This window comes from Mytilus trossulus, chromosome 4 (genome assembly GCF_036588685.1).
Source record: "Mytilus trossulus isolate FHL-02 chromosome 4, PNRI_Mtr1.1.1.hap1, whole genome shotgun sequence".
NCBI classification, from domain to species: Eukaryota; Metazoa; Mollusca; class Bivalvia; order Mytilida; family Mytilidae; genus Mytilus; species Mytilus trossulus.
Genome location: NC_086376.1, coordinates 87,970,762 through 87,985,748, shown reverse-complemented (window position 1 = coordinate 87,985,748; position 14,987 = coordinate 87,970,762). Strand labels below are relative to the sequence as shown.

General features: G+C 32.2%; 1 protein-coding gene across 2 annotated transcripts in view; it reads left to right on the top strand.

Moving 5' to 3' along the window:
- The window catches only part of LOC134716239 (uncharacterized), a 40,174-nt gene extending 33,180 nt beyond the window's left edge, over positions 1-6,994 (top strand). The window contains exons 3-8 of one of the 2 annotated variants that reach the window (XM_063579112.1): positions 124-228; positions 2,813-2,913; positions 3,631-3,736; positions 5,671-5,844; positions 6,330-6,490; positions 6,884-6,994. In XM_063579112.1, coding sequence (XP_063435182.1) covers positions 144-228; positions 2,813-2,913; positions 3,631-3,736; positions 5,671-5,844; positions 6,330-6,490; positions 6,884-6,982 — 726 coding nt within the window. In that variant the 5' untranslated portion in view covers positions 124-143 and the 3' untranslated portion in view covers positions 6,983-6,994. The remainder of the gene's footprint in view (positions 1-123; positions 229-2,812; positions 2,914-3,630; positions 3,737-5,670; positions 5,845-6,329; positions 6,491-6,883) is intronic. The other variant, XM_063579113.1, reaches the window with a different exon arrangement.
- The last annotated feature ends 7,993 nt before the right edge of the window (positions 6,995-14,987 follow it).

The window sequence follows — 14,987 nt, the reverse complement described above, 5'->3', positions numbered from 1 at the left end:
CTATTCATTGAGCTTGTTGATATTGTTTTGCTATTCAAAGCTTCTTTCTTGCCATTAACATTTTCAAGATGTAAAACTTGATTCAAGTTGGCAGTAGTGATGTCTTTAACAATTATTCTTCAGTAACATGGGGACCAGATCCAATGAGCAGTACCAGTTTTGTAGCTATGCCACTGACAGAGACTGATGCAAAGTCTCAGGGATTTCAAAAGATCTCAGATTGCGGAGGTATGAAACATATAACATGAAACGTGAAAACTTAATTAAACGCCTATTTCTACATATACAATATGTATGCAATGGCGTTGTACATAAATGACATATAAAATACAAAAATACTATACAAAAATACAATATGTATGTACTATACCAAAAAATGAAAATATATACTGTGATACACAAGAAAAAAGTCAGAAAAGTTCAAAATAATTTTCGAAATACAATGTTTTCAACCGACATTTGAAAGTATCCAAAGATTCAGAGTTTCTTACATTTGTACCTAGTTAATTCCACAATTTTGGCCCAATAGTACTAAATAGATATAGGAAGATGTGGTGTGAGTGCCAATGAGACAACTCTCCATCCAAATAACAATTTAAAAAGTAAACCATTACAGGTTAAAGTACGGCCTTCAACACGGAGCCTTGGCTCACTCCGAACAACAAGCTATAAAGGGCCCCAAAATTAATAGTGTAAAACCATTCAAACGGAAATGAAAGCTTATATCTGAAAAAGTTTTCTTTTTGTTATATGGGACTGCATAACAACCAATAGATGACTCTGACGACCTTAATGAACGTTTCGACACTTGAGGATTTAACAAATTGATCAAATATGACGGTGCATTACTTACATGACAGTTGTACATATAGGTTAAGATTTTGAATGTAATTCTGGCTTTGATCGGAAGCCAGTGTAAGTCAAACAATGCCTGCTTAGCACTATCATACTTAGAACGGTTTAACATAAGTTTGGCACACACATTATGTATACGTTGCAATTTATATAAATCAGTTTGTGAAATTCCAAAAAGTATAACATTGCAATAATCTAAATGTGATATAACCAAAGATAAGACCAAAGTTTCAGTTGCTTCTTTCGATAGATAGGATCTTATGCACTTTATTTTGTAGTAGTTCATCATATACGTATGATATATAACATCTTGTTTTCCATACAGTTATACTATGGCAACACATACAATATAATTAATAAAAGATAAGTTTCTCCAATATAATTCACGAACAGTGAAAACAAGTTAAAATAGAAAATTTTTGGGACTTACGATTGTGTTCGGTTTTTGCAGATTTTAAGTTTATTGATGTTCATTAACGTTTGATAATTAATACAAGTTGACTTATTGATAAGCACATTTACAGTTTAGAGAGGTTTTCGGTTTATGCAACATCCGGTTAATACGGGTTCCACTGTAGTTTCAAATGCAAGAAAACACCAATCAATATTTAGTTCAGTCTTTGAAAGACTAGAGAAATATAAGTCTTGCAATAGCGTCTTTCGAAACAATTTAAAAAAAGCGATAGTACAATGTAAGGTTAATTACATTTTTCATGAAAATTACAATTGTTATTGATTCATATTAGTATTCTTAAAAAAAAACCATAACGCTCAACATGTTACGGAGAAAGATGTGTAACATCAAAATGTATATGCCGATTCTAATATGACGTGCTTCTATTGATTGGTATACATGCTCTAAATCCAATAAAATTTACTTGCACATGCGTATATTGTCTTCTTCAGAATATTGAGTTTGATCATATTATCATGCACTGCAAATATTTCCTTAACTTTAAAACACTTTCAAACTCTTAAATGGTGCACATGATGTTACTAATTGATTTAAATATTATGACTGTAATGTGTTGCATTTCGAAATTGACATATTTGACCTAGATACGACAACTGTTCATGCTGGCTGTTCAAACTCCTCCCTCTGAAAATTCACAGTGCCAGGCATTTGCTTCTTAACAAACAAAAAAGGCAGGTTCATGGAAGAGCCTACACAAACTCTTTTACGCTTACACTTATCGGACATAGAAATTATCTAAATTGTCCTATTGTACGCTTTGGATTTTTATTTAAAAAATAATTGATGCAAGCTATAATACTTTATTGTAATTTTAACACGGATAGGCATTATATTCGTGTAATTTTAGCCCTCACTATCGCTCGGGAAAAAATAAACACGAATATAGCTCCTACCCGTGTTAGAACTACAATAAAGTATTATAGCTTGCATCAATTATTTTTTAAATAAAAATCCAAAGCGTACAATTATATTGAAACATAGTTGACGATATAGAAAGTTAATTATTTATTGCATGGAAGTTCCGTAAAACGAAACATTTCTATTGTTTTAAAAGTTAACAATTAAAGTCAACCTTTTTGTGCACACTTTCTCTCGGAAAATTGCAATATTTTTGTATGGTTCATCATTTCTTGTTTATATTTTTGTCCCATAAAAAAAATCAATCTTAACAGTCCCAGAAAAGAGAAACAAATTCATTTGAGGTTGAATTCATAATAGTCTATAAACATAGTATGTTTTACACTTAATATTTCTTTATGAAAATCATTTAAAAATTACCAAATAAAATTGTAATTTCAATAAAAATTGACATTATCTTTTAAATTATTTTAAGAGTATAAATATTTAAAAATAATGGTAATCATGTATTATACTTTGAAGACAAATTGTGATTATTACTAAAGAAAGTTCTTTAAATAACTTGCATTTCCTTTAGTTTTTACTTATTTTACTTTAATAAAGATTAAAGTTTTAATTAAACAGATTCCAGTGGATTACATGGCATCCGGTATGTTAAAGACAACGATATGAATCTCATTTTGATATATGATGTGCTAGGACATATTGCTGGAATTTCTGCTGCAGTTAGTATGATACTTTAACCATTTTTCTCTTTTAAATAATAATAGGTGACTGCTGTTAAAGTTCTGGTCGCAAACATTGTATGCATATTCTTATTTTTGTTTTTATATTCAAAATCAGGCTAGATAACATTTTTCATTTTTCTGTAGAATTTTTCACTAATATCCAACATTATATACAGGATGGCAAGCTATACAGGGCCCCGGCATGACTTTTTGCGAAACAATTTAAAATATAAACACCAACGGCTTGATTTACGCTAACAAGAATATAGGAAGCACAAAAATAGCAGTAAACAACCAACAACAACAACTGAATTACAGGTTTCCGATTTTGAACAAACAGAAACAGAATGTGGCGGGTTGAAACCATACAAAAAGTCATGTAAAAACCAGTTGGAAAGTTATTAATTTATCATATCGGCAGGAAGTGAAAAACGAAACAAAATGTACAAAGTATCGATTTAAGATTATTTGTAGTTACGAAAATCTAGTTGACAGCAATTCAAATAATAGATAAACGTTATTTTTCCGATAATAATTTTAATTAGTACACCATACCTAACTAATTTAGTGTAAATACGTCCTACATAGAGTCAGAAAAGCATGAACTTGTGCAATTCAAGCTTTAATTTTTGTTTTCGACTTGTTCGTTGTTCATGGAGCACACGCAAGTTCTGTCCATGTTTTGCTTATGTCTTTTTCCCCCTGATTTTTCAGATTCCAACAAATCTTGCAAATGGATTTCCATCTGATTTTCTGAAGGGACATCCGTTTATCAAGTCTGGCAATTACTATCATATTTCTGCATATTTTGTTGATCCTGGTATGTACATTAATGTGCATAAAAAAGTGAAAACCTTAATTTATAGCATGAACCATGTCTTTTTACTATATTAAGCCACGTTCACAACAGATCGTACGATTTTTTGTCGTGGAATATGAATAAAATAGTTGTCGTGGCGCTGTCTTGCAAAATGTCAAAAACATATTTCGAGTGGTCACATCAGCTACGACATGTCCACGATGGGTACAAGCCAGAAAAAAGACGTGTAATTTTCTATCGTGAATTTGTCGCAAGTAGGTCGTCTGACAGTCATGCGTGCGACAGCCGTGCAAAAATCGTACGACAATCGTGAGTTGTTTGGGGCTATTTTGCTGGTTTTTCATATCATGAAATGCAGGTGTTACTGTCGTGTCACTCTCTTGCCGCTGTCGTGCCACTGTCATACGACTGTCGTACCACTGGCATATGACTGTTGTGCCACTGAGACTCTCAAGAAAAGCTCTTGAAACATGCCAGGCTCCATCAGCATGAACTCAACAAAATCACCGGCAGATTCCCACTCCAAATCTCACATCAGTGTTTTATACTGCCCAACCATCAGGCACCGTATGATCCATGGCATAACTCACCAACGTCGGGCCTTTCGTTGATTCCTATACTGTTCACGGGCTCGAATCATCGCTAACATGACCACATTTTGCTCTTGTTGTAGTCCGCCAAGGCGCCTTTTAATCAGGACCAAGCATCATCGTTGTAATTAAATAGCCATCCTATATAAACGATAGACGGTATGTTTTTTTCCAACGACAGACAATCAATGTTGAGCAATCATCATACGAAATTTGGTATTCGTGAGACAATCGTGCGACTCCATCAAGAGTGTCTTGATTAAAATGCATTATGCTGATACCCACGACTATGTGCTTATCGCAGTCGCACGAAGATTTTATTACACTTTCACGACAGCCACAAGACAGTTACTCGAGAAAAAAATCGTAGAGCAAAAAAAAAAGGTGCATGTCCAATTTTCATCCCGAGGCACACGACAACGCTACGATGCTCAAAGTATCGTGCGATTTTCGTACGACGACCACAGATGACCCGCGATTTTACCAAATTTTATGTCGTGGCGCTATTTAGATGTGTAGTAGGTTCGTTGTGACCAGGGCTTCAGAGTCAATATTGTTGAAAATTACTTCATTGGAAAATGCTTTCTAAGTTCTGATCTTTTAAAATACTTTCAATTCTTTATTTGGTTAAAAGTATCTTATCAAAGCATGAAAAAAACCACTATCGGCTGTCGTTTATCTATAAGGTGAAGGGAACTAGGAATAAATTATGATGTATTTAATGTAGATTATTATTAAGCGTTTACCAATGATTGCAGCACCTACATTTAAATCACTAGTAAACAAAAATTGCAAGGGTGAAAAATACAAAAACAAAGAAGCTAAGGATAACAATTCAGTAGTTGTCAAATGAAATAAATCTACAATATAATAATTGCAAGGGATTGTATTCGTTTGTTAGTTGCATATATGTTACCGATGTAACCAATAACAAAACTATCTTTTAGAGCATTTCATGTATTTTTTAAACGTATTGCAATTCATAGAGACTAATTTGACAGCGTAATTTCATATAACTATGCATTAAAGTAAGAATAATGAGTTGTTTTTGATAAGAAAAGCTTTTATTTGCGACATTTTCAATATAGTTTGTAATTCGATGTATCCTAATACTATTCTGTATAAAACTTAAATGAATGACAATTATTTCTCAGTTATTTGATTCATCTCTGGAGATATTTTTTTTGGTTGTCAGCCTAGCAATATCTAAATTCAGCGCGGTTATCTAGGTGGACATATCTTTCGTGGTAAAGTTGAATTGTCGCTAGCTTGTTTAAAAATACATTACGCATATTTTCATTATTGTTTATTTATCATGCTATCACATATTTATTATATTTTTAGCAATTATTTGTTTCTGTGGGAGATCGGCAACCCTTTTCCAGCAACAGGGTGTAGGAACGGATCTATACATTCAGAACGGAACAGATCCGGTTGATGACTCCATCAAAATACCACGTCTCCAGAGTGAAATAACATCTACTCAATGGACAAAAGGAAAATGTTTTCCAACAATGGGTACGATATTTCTATATGAATCAAAAGAGAAAAGCACACTTTCTTGTGTGATCTGGTGTCGGAATTATAAAACATATTTACTTTAGGTTGAATACATTACTCTGTATGACTAAAATGAAAAGATAAGTGTCCAATGAGTCTCATTGCGCATCGCAACTGTGCGATTTCGAAATGAAAATAATATAAATTGATGGATTGGTGTTTTAACGCCACTTTCAAGACTATTGTGATCAGTTGTTATTGTTGGAGGGAGCCGGAATGCCCGAAGAAACCACTAACATTCGTGCGAAAACTATCATGAATTTTTTCAAAGCTATATTAATCAAAATATTTTGTTTCTCAAAATTTAACTCTAGCTGTAACAAAATATTTTTTCTCTTCAAATTGGGGATCAGAACATCTTTTAAGGAAAAAACCATAATTCCCCTTGAAGATAAATGGTCGTTCCCTTAGCATATTATTAAATATTTTTGCTTGTTTCGTAGGGCTCCATTACTGGTACAACATAAGAAAAGATATGAGTTGTGATGAATTTTATCCAATGTTCTTGTTGTATAATGACGGCAAACTAAATGCTTTTGGTTGGGCTTTCAACGGAGACTTCAATTCGTCTAGATTAGAACATCCACCAATTGCAGCATTATCTGTGAGTACTTTTGATGTACAATGTTTTATTGAAATTCATGTTTCAATTACTCCTATGAAACGCTTTAGAAATGACAAGATATCGCGTATTTAAAGTATAAACTGGGATTGCCTGTTTGACATAGCATTTAAAGTTTCTTCATGTTCTTTAAAACTGGTTCCTCTTTTAAATTGCGTAACTTACTTTACTGACGAGTCAAAAGTGCACTTTAAAGCTCAAAAAGTAAATTGTTGCTTTTTTGTTTCTTTTCATTATCATGAGTGTATTAATTTAGCATTTTTAAAACGAAACTGAAACTATTCTGTATACTTAAATATTTTATGCCATTTTTGTTCTCTTCTCAAAATTTTAAAAAGCCAAACAATTGACATAAAGCATCTTATTATATTACAGGCTTTCATCGATCCAGTACCAGACTGTTTGTTAACCGCTGTAACATTATCTACGATGCACATCTATTTGACCAACAACCCTGCTTTGAACCAATGCTAAGACGGAATTTACCTCTGTTTTGTTTTAGAGATTAATGTCGAAAAAAAAATTGTATATGTTTTTTATACCAAAGCTAACGGTCTTTTCATATTTGAATTCGACAGACAATAGTCAGGGGATTATAACATGTATTTATAAATAAAACTTTAAAATATACAGCTTAGATTAATAAAATTATGACAATAATGCATACTCGATGTGGCTTTTCAAAATAGTGGGTGTTTCTCTTACCCTTTCTTTGTTTTCGGTTACTCAGAAGCCTTTCCCTCACAATATGGAAGTCACCAACTAGAGACAAAAGAAACATGTTATAATAAGCTCTTTATCTGAAGGAATTTTTTAAAATGTGTCCCCAGATCAGATATACTACGTTTGATTTGCCAGCACACATCTTAATCAATCTAAATGACAGAAATATCATCAACAAGCGCACTTTTTTAATTTTGACAATTTCCGTATATCTCCAGTGTTCATGCCTGCTTTGGCTTATTAGTAAGTTATTAGTGAACATTGGCAATTGAATGCGTTAACCACTTGGTAATCGTTTAACGCACTATTCTATTTTTCATTGGATATCATGTTGTTTTTAAGTTCCATCACGTGAATAGCCTTTTTATTGAATTGCCTCCCTTACCTGTAGGTTTACAGAATAAGGAGATAAGCTAGTATTTTTTCGTGCAGGATCTAAAATAACATGTCATTGAAAACCTTTTTGGTTGATATTTTCAAACATCTTCTGTAAGAGGACAATGCTTAAAATTAGAATATTATCTCACAAGGAAACATGACATCATCATGTTTTAATTTATTTTATTTTACCAAGAAAAGTCCAGACAAAGATGAGATAAACATATTTGACCTAAATATTTGAAACTCCAAGGTGTTTTCCTATTTGCATACCCATCATGAATATTATCGAAGTTTAGGATCTGTTGTTTTATTTTGAATCTGCCTTTTTTATGAATATATGGGTTAATTCATAGATAAATAATACTATGGTTACGTTTCCGATTGTCAAACTGAAAATATTGAAAGTGTTCTAACATAACAACATTAAAAATTTAAATCACAACATAATTAACTCCGAGTCCTTAATCCAATGGCAACATCAAACGCTGAAACACATCAACCGTGTATTTTTCGTGCAGGATATAAAAGTATTTCGATACATTTCGATAATTTTCATGATTTAACTTCATATAGGAGAACACGTTGATGTGTATTTGAACTGACTGAAGACAAAATAGTTATCAAAGGTATCAGGATTATAATTAAGTACACCAGACGCGCGTTTCGTCTACATAAGACTCATCAGTGACGCTCATATCAAAATAGTTATAAAGCCACACAATAACAAAGTTGACGAGCATTGAGGATCCAAAATTCCAAAAAATACGGCTAAGGTAATCTATTCTATTCATGGGATAAGAAAATCCTTAGTTTTTCGATAAATTCAAAGTTTTGTATCAAAAACTTGAAAACATGGGCATATTTATTTGAGTGGCATTTATCATCTTTTTTGAAATGGCTGTCTTCATTGAAAGCCAGATAACCTATATGCAAAGAAGAGAAGTATTCAAAATTAAGTCATATGTATCTCTCAAGTTCATGTAAACTGTTTACTGTTTTTCATACTTTGTCCACCTCAGTCCATTATAGTGTTCGTATCTGAGGTGACATAATTGAATGTGAAGTGCATATAATTTGACTAAAATAGACGGTTAAAAGATAAGTAGCTGTCAGTAACTGCGTCAGCTCTCATATCTGTATTTATTACCTTTTTGTTCGGGGATGTATAAGTACTCGTCCATGTTCATTCTGGTTTTTGTTTGTTAGATGTATTTCTATTTTTATCCATCTGATGAGTTAAGCATGTTTCAACTGATTTTAAAAATTTAGTTTGTTCTTGTGTTGTACTGTTTCAGGTAAGAAGATGCTTGGGCGCTCACAAACATATATCGCAGATCAAATTTCTTCGTTCATTGTGTATTAATTTACATTTTTTGATTGAGTTAATTCTGCCAATTGATATTTTATCGTGTGTTTTTCTATGTTGTGATGCTATGCTATTGTTTCAGAAAAAGGGAGAAGGTTTGGATCCGTTAAAACGTTTAATCCCGCTGCAAATGTTTGCACCTGCCCTAAGTCAGGAATCTGATGTACAGTAGTTGTCGTTTGTTTATGTAATTTATACGTGTTTCTCGTTTCTCGTTTTATTCTATAGATTTGAACGTTGGTTTTCCCGTCTGAATGGTTTTACACTTGTGTAATTTTGGGGCCCTTTATAGCTTGTTGTTCGATGTGATCCAAGGCTCCGTGTTGAAGGCCGTACATTGACCTATAATGGTTTACTTATTTTTAAATTGTTATTTGGATGGAGAGTTGTCTCATTGGCATTCACACCACATCCTCCAATATCTATACAACCATCACATTCTTTATGTGTCCGTCCGAAGTCGTGTGCCTATAGTTCAGTAGATGTCTTTGGTTCATGTTTGGCATATTTGTTTTTCGTAAAATGTTTTGTTATACACCAGGCCGTCTATATTTATGTTAGGGCTTTTTAAAGTCGATCATACGGTATAGGGTTTCTTTCATTGTTTGAGGCCTTTTGTTTATAATTGCTGACATTAATTGAACTCAGGTGGACAGTTGAATGTCCTTTTGGTATCTTTCGCCCTTTTTTGTCTCATTGGGAATCAATCCACTTTTTATATAACGTCTACCAAACAAAGTTGGAGAGTTTGGGAGACTTATCGGTATTGCTCTGTATTATTCCTATATCATTCCTGTGCCCTTTTCACCGCTTTCAAATATGATCTATATCCGCATCCCTTCTAAACACCTGATAGTTAGAATAACTGATGATACTTCATATGTTATAGTTACATGCATGGTGGTGTAATCCAAGTTTTGTTTGTGAAATGGGGTTTAAAAAGGGGTACTTTGAGGGGAAGACATCAACGAAAGGGTTTACTATAGAGCCCTACATGACTTTCATTTTCATTTTCAAATAATTATAACATGAAAACAGCTATTCAAAGTCTTTATAATGAAAATTTTCTACACGTGTGAGTCCTCAGAAGTCAAATGAAATAATGTGTTAGTCTTCAAGAGTCACCATACCTTCTGTCATTTGAGAAAGTTTTAATACCGTGTACGTTGTCAAAATCCACACCCACAAATCATATATATGCCAAAATGCTTTCAATGAACACAGGGGTCACCAAAACGTTGTCACATTTGAGTATCTTTAAATATCTTGTAAATGGTTGAAATACCCAAGTCTATTTTTTGTTCGTTATGTCACGAAGATTTGAATGATATATAGGGTCAGTCCACAAGGATTTCTCCCCAGCTCAATGATTTAATATTGTAAATGGCGAGATTGTTACCCTAAACTTTCTACATTCTGATTTGTCATTTTATAAAGATATGATTTGAATACTATACAGGGTTAGTCCCTAGTCGTCATACCCATGCCCGTCTCATTTAAGTATGTTCCCATATCTTGTAAGTTGTTATGACCCCCCACCCTAGGCAATATATTTTCTGGTTTGACACGAAAAGAAAAAATAAATATTTAAAAAAAATAAAATCCCCAGGGGTAATCCCCATATCATATGAGAATGTTCGTATGCCTTGTGATGGATAAGCTCTAGACAAGCTATGCTGCCCCAAACCATTTAATATATGCAAGATGAATTGAATGAATAATAAGGGATCCTTATGAGGTAAATGTAAGCGGAAATTGAAGGTTTATTTGCATTGGTCCTTGACAAGGCATATTACTAGAACTATCACAAAGATAATTGGTGCCAAAACACCTATCATCATTCCAGTTAAATGATCTTTAGATGTGCCTGCAATATAAACATAAAAGGAATAATTTGTTTAGTTTTTTTGTATTGTTTTTTTGTGTGTGTTTTTTTATGTAAATGTAACCGTCATCATTATATTATTGTTATAACATGTAATTGTTATGGGTTGAATTTGTGCTAATAATAAAGTAATAATAAAATGATGTCGGTACTTTTCGATATGACGAACTAAGGTGTGTATATGTATAAGTACAATCAATAAAATTTCTCTTCTTTTATGTTTAAATCAAGTGGCTAAAAGTCGAGTAGTTACCAATTAATGAGGCAGTACTTTGCCGATGCTGAAATTTCAGTAAACGTATGCTTTAGAAAAGACAATTGAAGGTACGATCAAAATACTAAGGAAACAAGACTTTTCTGCTTTATCCATGCATTACGTGCCATGCGATTTTATACTCATTCAAAATGTTACAATCAAGAATAGGACACAATTTATGTAATTAAAGATCGCACGACTATGTAAGACTGCAAACTCATGTCGCTTATGAGAAATATCAACGGTAAACATATAAATAATTGTAGCCGTAAGACGTATATTGTGTTGAGTTCAGTCGTTCTTCCTCATAACTCCCTTGGAGTAGTTTAAACCGTAACCTGTATAAACTGAATCATAGAGTGACAAAAATATTTTTAAGGAAGTTCGTTTTCATGTAATGAAATTCTTGTCAGATTTTCGGAATCCTCTAGTTTTATCCTTTAAATGGCTAATAAAGTGTTGCCCTTGATCCCCATTTTTCTTTTTATAAATCTAGTATATGTATAATTATAAGCGCCATCTTTATAAGTCTCATAAAATCTTTGTTATATTTTTTATGGCATTTTTGGTGCCTTTATTAACCCTAATAAATATGTACTAGTGAAATGAAAAGCTTGTTATTCTAAAACCGAGTAACGAACTTCATTAAATCTTGGTATTTACTTTTAAATAAAAATAAGCAAACAATCTTCCAGTTTGAATTATCTCATAAAATGAATAAATATCTGAAGCAATTGTATACTGCAGTAAATGTCCGATAAACATAATTTTACCAAAGTTAGAAGAATGACTGTAGACATTACAAATAATACATACCTGATTTGACGGTCACTCCTGTAAACAGAAAGATGCTTTAACGGTTTATAAGATAAGGTATCTTAGTTATGACGAATTATATTAGTTTAGATTCCACTGAATATGTAAAATAATTTCAGAAATTTTTTAATAAATATTTTTAATCTTTTTATCGTGATATCTCATTTGTATATTATGTAAATTGTTATGATAGTTTTAATTTAAGTATGGCAACTTTGAAAACTCTAACATGTTTGATTATTAATGATAGAGTTGTATTTGGAAATATGTCAAAGAGACAACAACCTACACAAAAGGCAGATAACAGCCGAAAACCAGCAATTACTAAACGGAAATTCTCTAAATATACAAAAGCAAATAGCAGAATCAAAAGTTTAAACGCATCAATCGAATAGATATCAACTCATAAATTTCATTCTTGGTACACACATTTTCATATATATAAAATTATGAATTTAACCTAGTTGTGTAACTCTATAAACCTCTCTCATAAATGACAGTCGCTAACATTCCTTTATATTGACGCTGATATGTGAACAAAACAAATAGGCATTATAGGTAAATATCAAAAATAGGGGTTCGGCAGTCAAACTTGTGTTATAATCTAAATTTTTATAAAACAAGCAAATATGTCAACAAAGACAACAGAACGGCATATAGACAAAGCACGTCAGTAAAAGTAAAATACAATAAAAAAAAATGTACCATAGCACAATTATACAATGACGGGATGAATAAGAACGTGAATAATAACTCATGAAAATAACAACGTACATATTTCGAATATTGCATACATCTACCATATGGTGATTTATAGAAAGGTATTAGTAAGTTTTATGGAAAGAATTAACATAAAAATAATCATCAGAGATACCAGGTTTATAATATATTGGACATGAGCGCGTTTCGTCTACAAAAGAATCACCAAGAAGTTTAAATCCAATTATTCGTTTTTTTTAACTGGATGTCATTGTAAGGAATCCTAAATTATATCAGAAACAAAAAAACAAATCAACCTAGGCAAAACATTCGTCGGTAATAGAGTGAATTGCTTATGTCAAAATCTAAATGTCTCCAAGCTTGACAGGCTGTAATAAATTTTGTGATTACCAACAATTTGTTAATTAGTATTACAAGGTTTAAAGAACAAGAAACATACAAAAGCACGTTAAAACGATCGGTTAGTTGTTAAATCTTTTTGTTAAACTTGGAAATGAACAGCCATACATAACAGGTTAAATGTTTTAACCAACACTCCCATTCCTACAAAGGCAAGACAAGCTAGCGTCAATTACCTACAAATAAGTTAAGAAATAGCATTGTCCTCCTTATGATAAAAGAGGGACGAAAGATACCAAAGGGACAGTTATGACAAATATAGGTTTAACAGACGAGATAAGAATGAGCAAAACTTTATCAAAGAATGCAAACAAGTACTGACGATTAACATTTTTGATACATTTATTTGAAATTTGTTTTATTTATGGGCATATTGATAACTTGTGTTCACTCCCTGCATGGTACATGCAGAATACATTTCAACACAATTTGAAATTTAAATCAATAACTGTATATTTTGTTTTTTTTTCTCTCTTTTGTTTGATTAAAGCATAGCACAATATCGAGTATTCTAGTAAAGTTTAAAACTATAAAATTTTCTATGACCCACAGAACACAATGATATTAAGTGTAGGAAGGTATGCTTTGTAATCAGCATGTTTCGATAAGCTTACTTGAGAGCACTGCAAACATGTTTGGTAACAAATGATTTGTATCAGTACCAGAGTCTGAGTCTATGTCATACGAAACCATTTTGATTTTTAAATTATAAATTTTGGTGACCTTCGCAGAAATATTCAAACGTAACCGCGTCTTGGGTTTACATTTATCGATTCATATAATAATCAAGAGCAGATGCTTATCAAACTTTGTACAAAACAATCCTTGTCGGAAAAAAAAATTTGAGTAAATATTTTTTCAAAAAACAGTTCGTTCTTTTTCTCAAAACATTCATCGGACACTACTTAGACGTTATGGATAATCATTCATTTTGTTCTATATTACAAAATACAGGATGATCCAGAGTTATAGATAACATATGCTGACATTGCGTACTATTGATATACGATTTTCATTGCATTATACTAATACGTTTCTTTTCATTGTATGACTCTGGTTGAGGGTCAGTATTTGTGCACCCAAGCTTTAGGTTTTATTTGGCTTTTTGTGTTCCTGACACAGGAGTTTAGAGGTGCGAATCAGACGCACGCAGTGTTATATGTTTTCTTTTTTTTTGTATATAAAATTACTTAATTTGTACTTAATCTGCATAAGGCATTATATCTATCTTGACTGTATGTAGAAAAAAATACACAAAACAGTGTGTTTTTGTTACTTTTTTATGACTGTTTGATTTACCTTGAATTCAGTTGTGTTTGACATTTTGTATGTCTGTGTTGCTGCTGAATCTGAATTATTTCACTTTATCTAACCGTGTTTTTTTGAGTTGCTCACCCAAATTTGTTTATAAAACGGAACTGTCAGATAAGTGGGGTTTTAATTTTGACGCTTTTCGTCCTATTATTTAACATGGAAATAAATCATAGATAGCAGGATTGAAATTTTGTCTCGTGTTTCGTCTACAAAAGACTCACCAAGGCACTCGAATTAAACAAGTTTTAAAAGCCAAATAAGTTACGAAATTGAAGAGTATTGAGGACTATACATTTCTGAAGGGTTTGCTAATACAAATAAGGAAATGTATTTATGAAGATTAAGAGGTATTAGATAAAACTGGAGTCTGCATATAGACTGCATTCTAATGAACACATCAACTATCGAATTGTTAAGGTTGGAGAAAATATTGTCTTGACAAAGCAGTCTAAATACGTTCATTTCTGACAAAATTCGGAATTTGACGATTATTTTCGATTTTTAATTTCACCTGCCCCTGCAATCGGAAGAAGTAGTTTCCTTAGCGTATTTCAAGATTTTCACGCGATCAGTAGGTATATGCAAAAATGTTAACACTATATTTTAAATTTAAGGACTC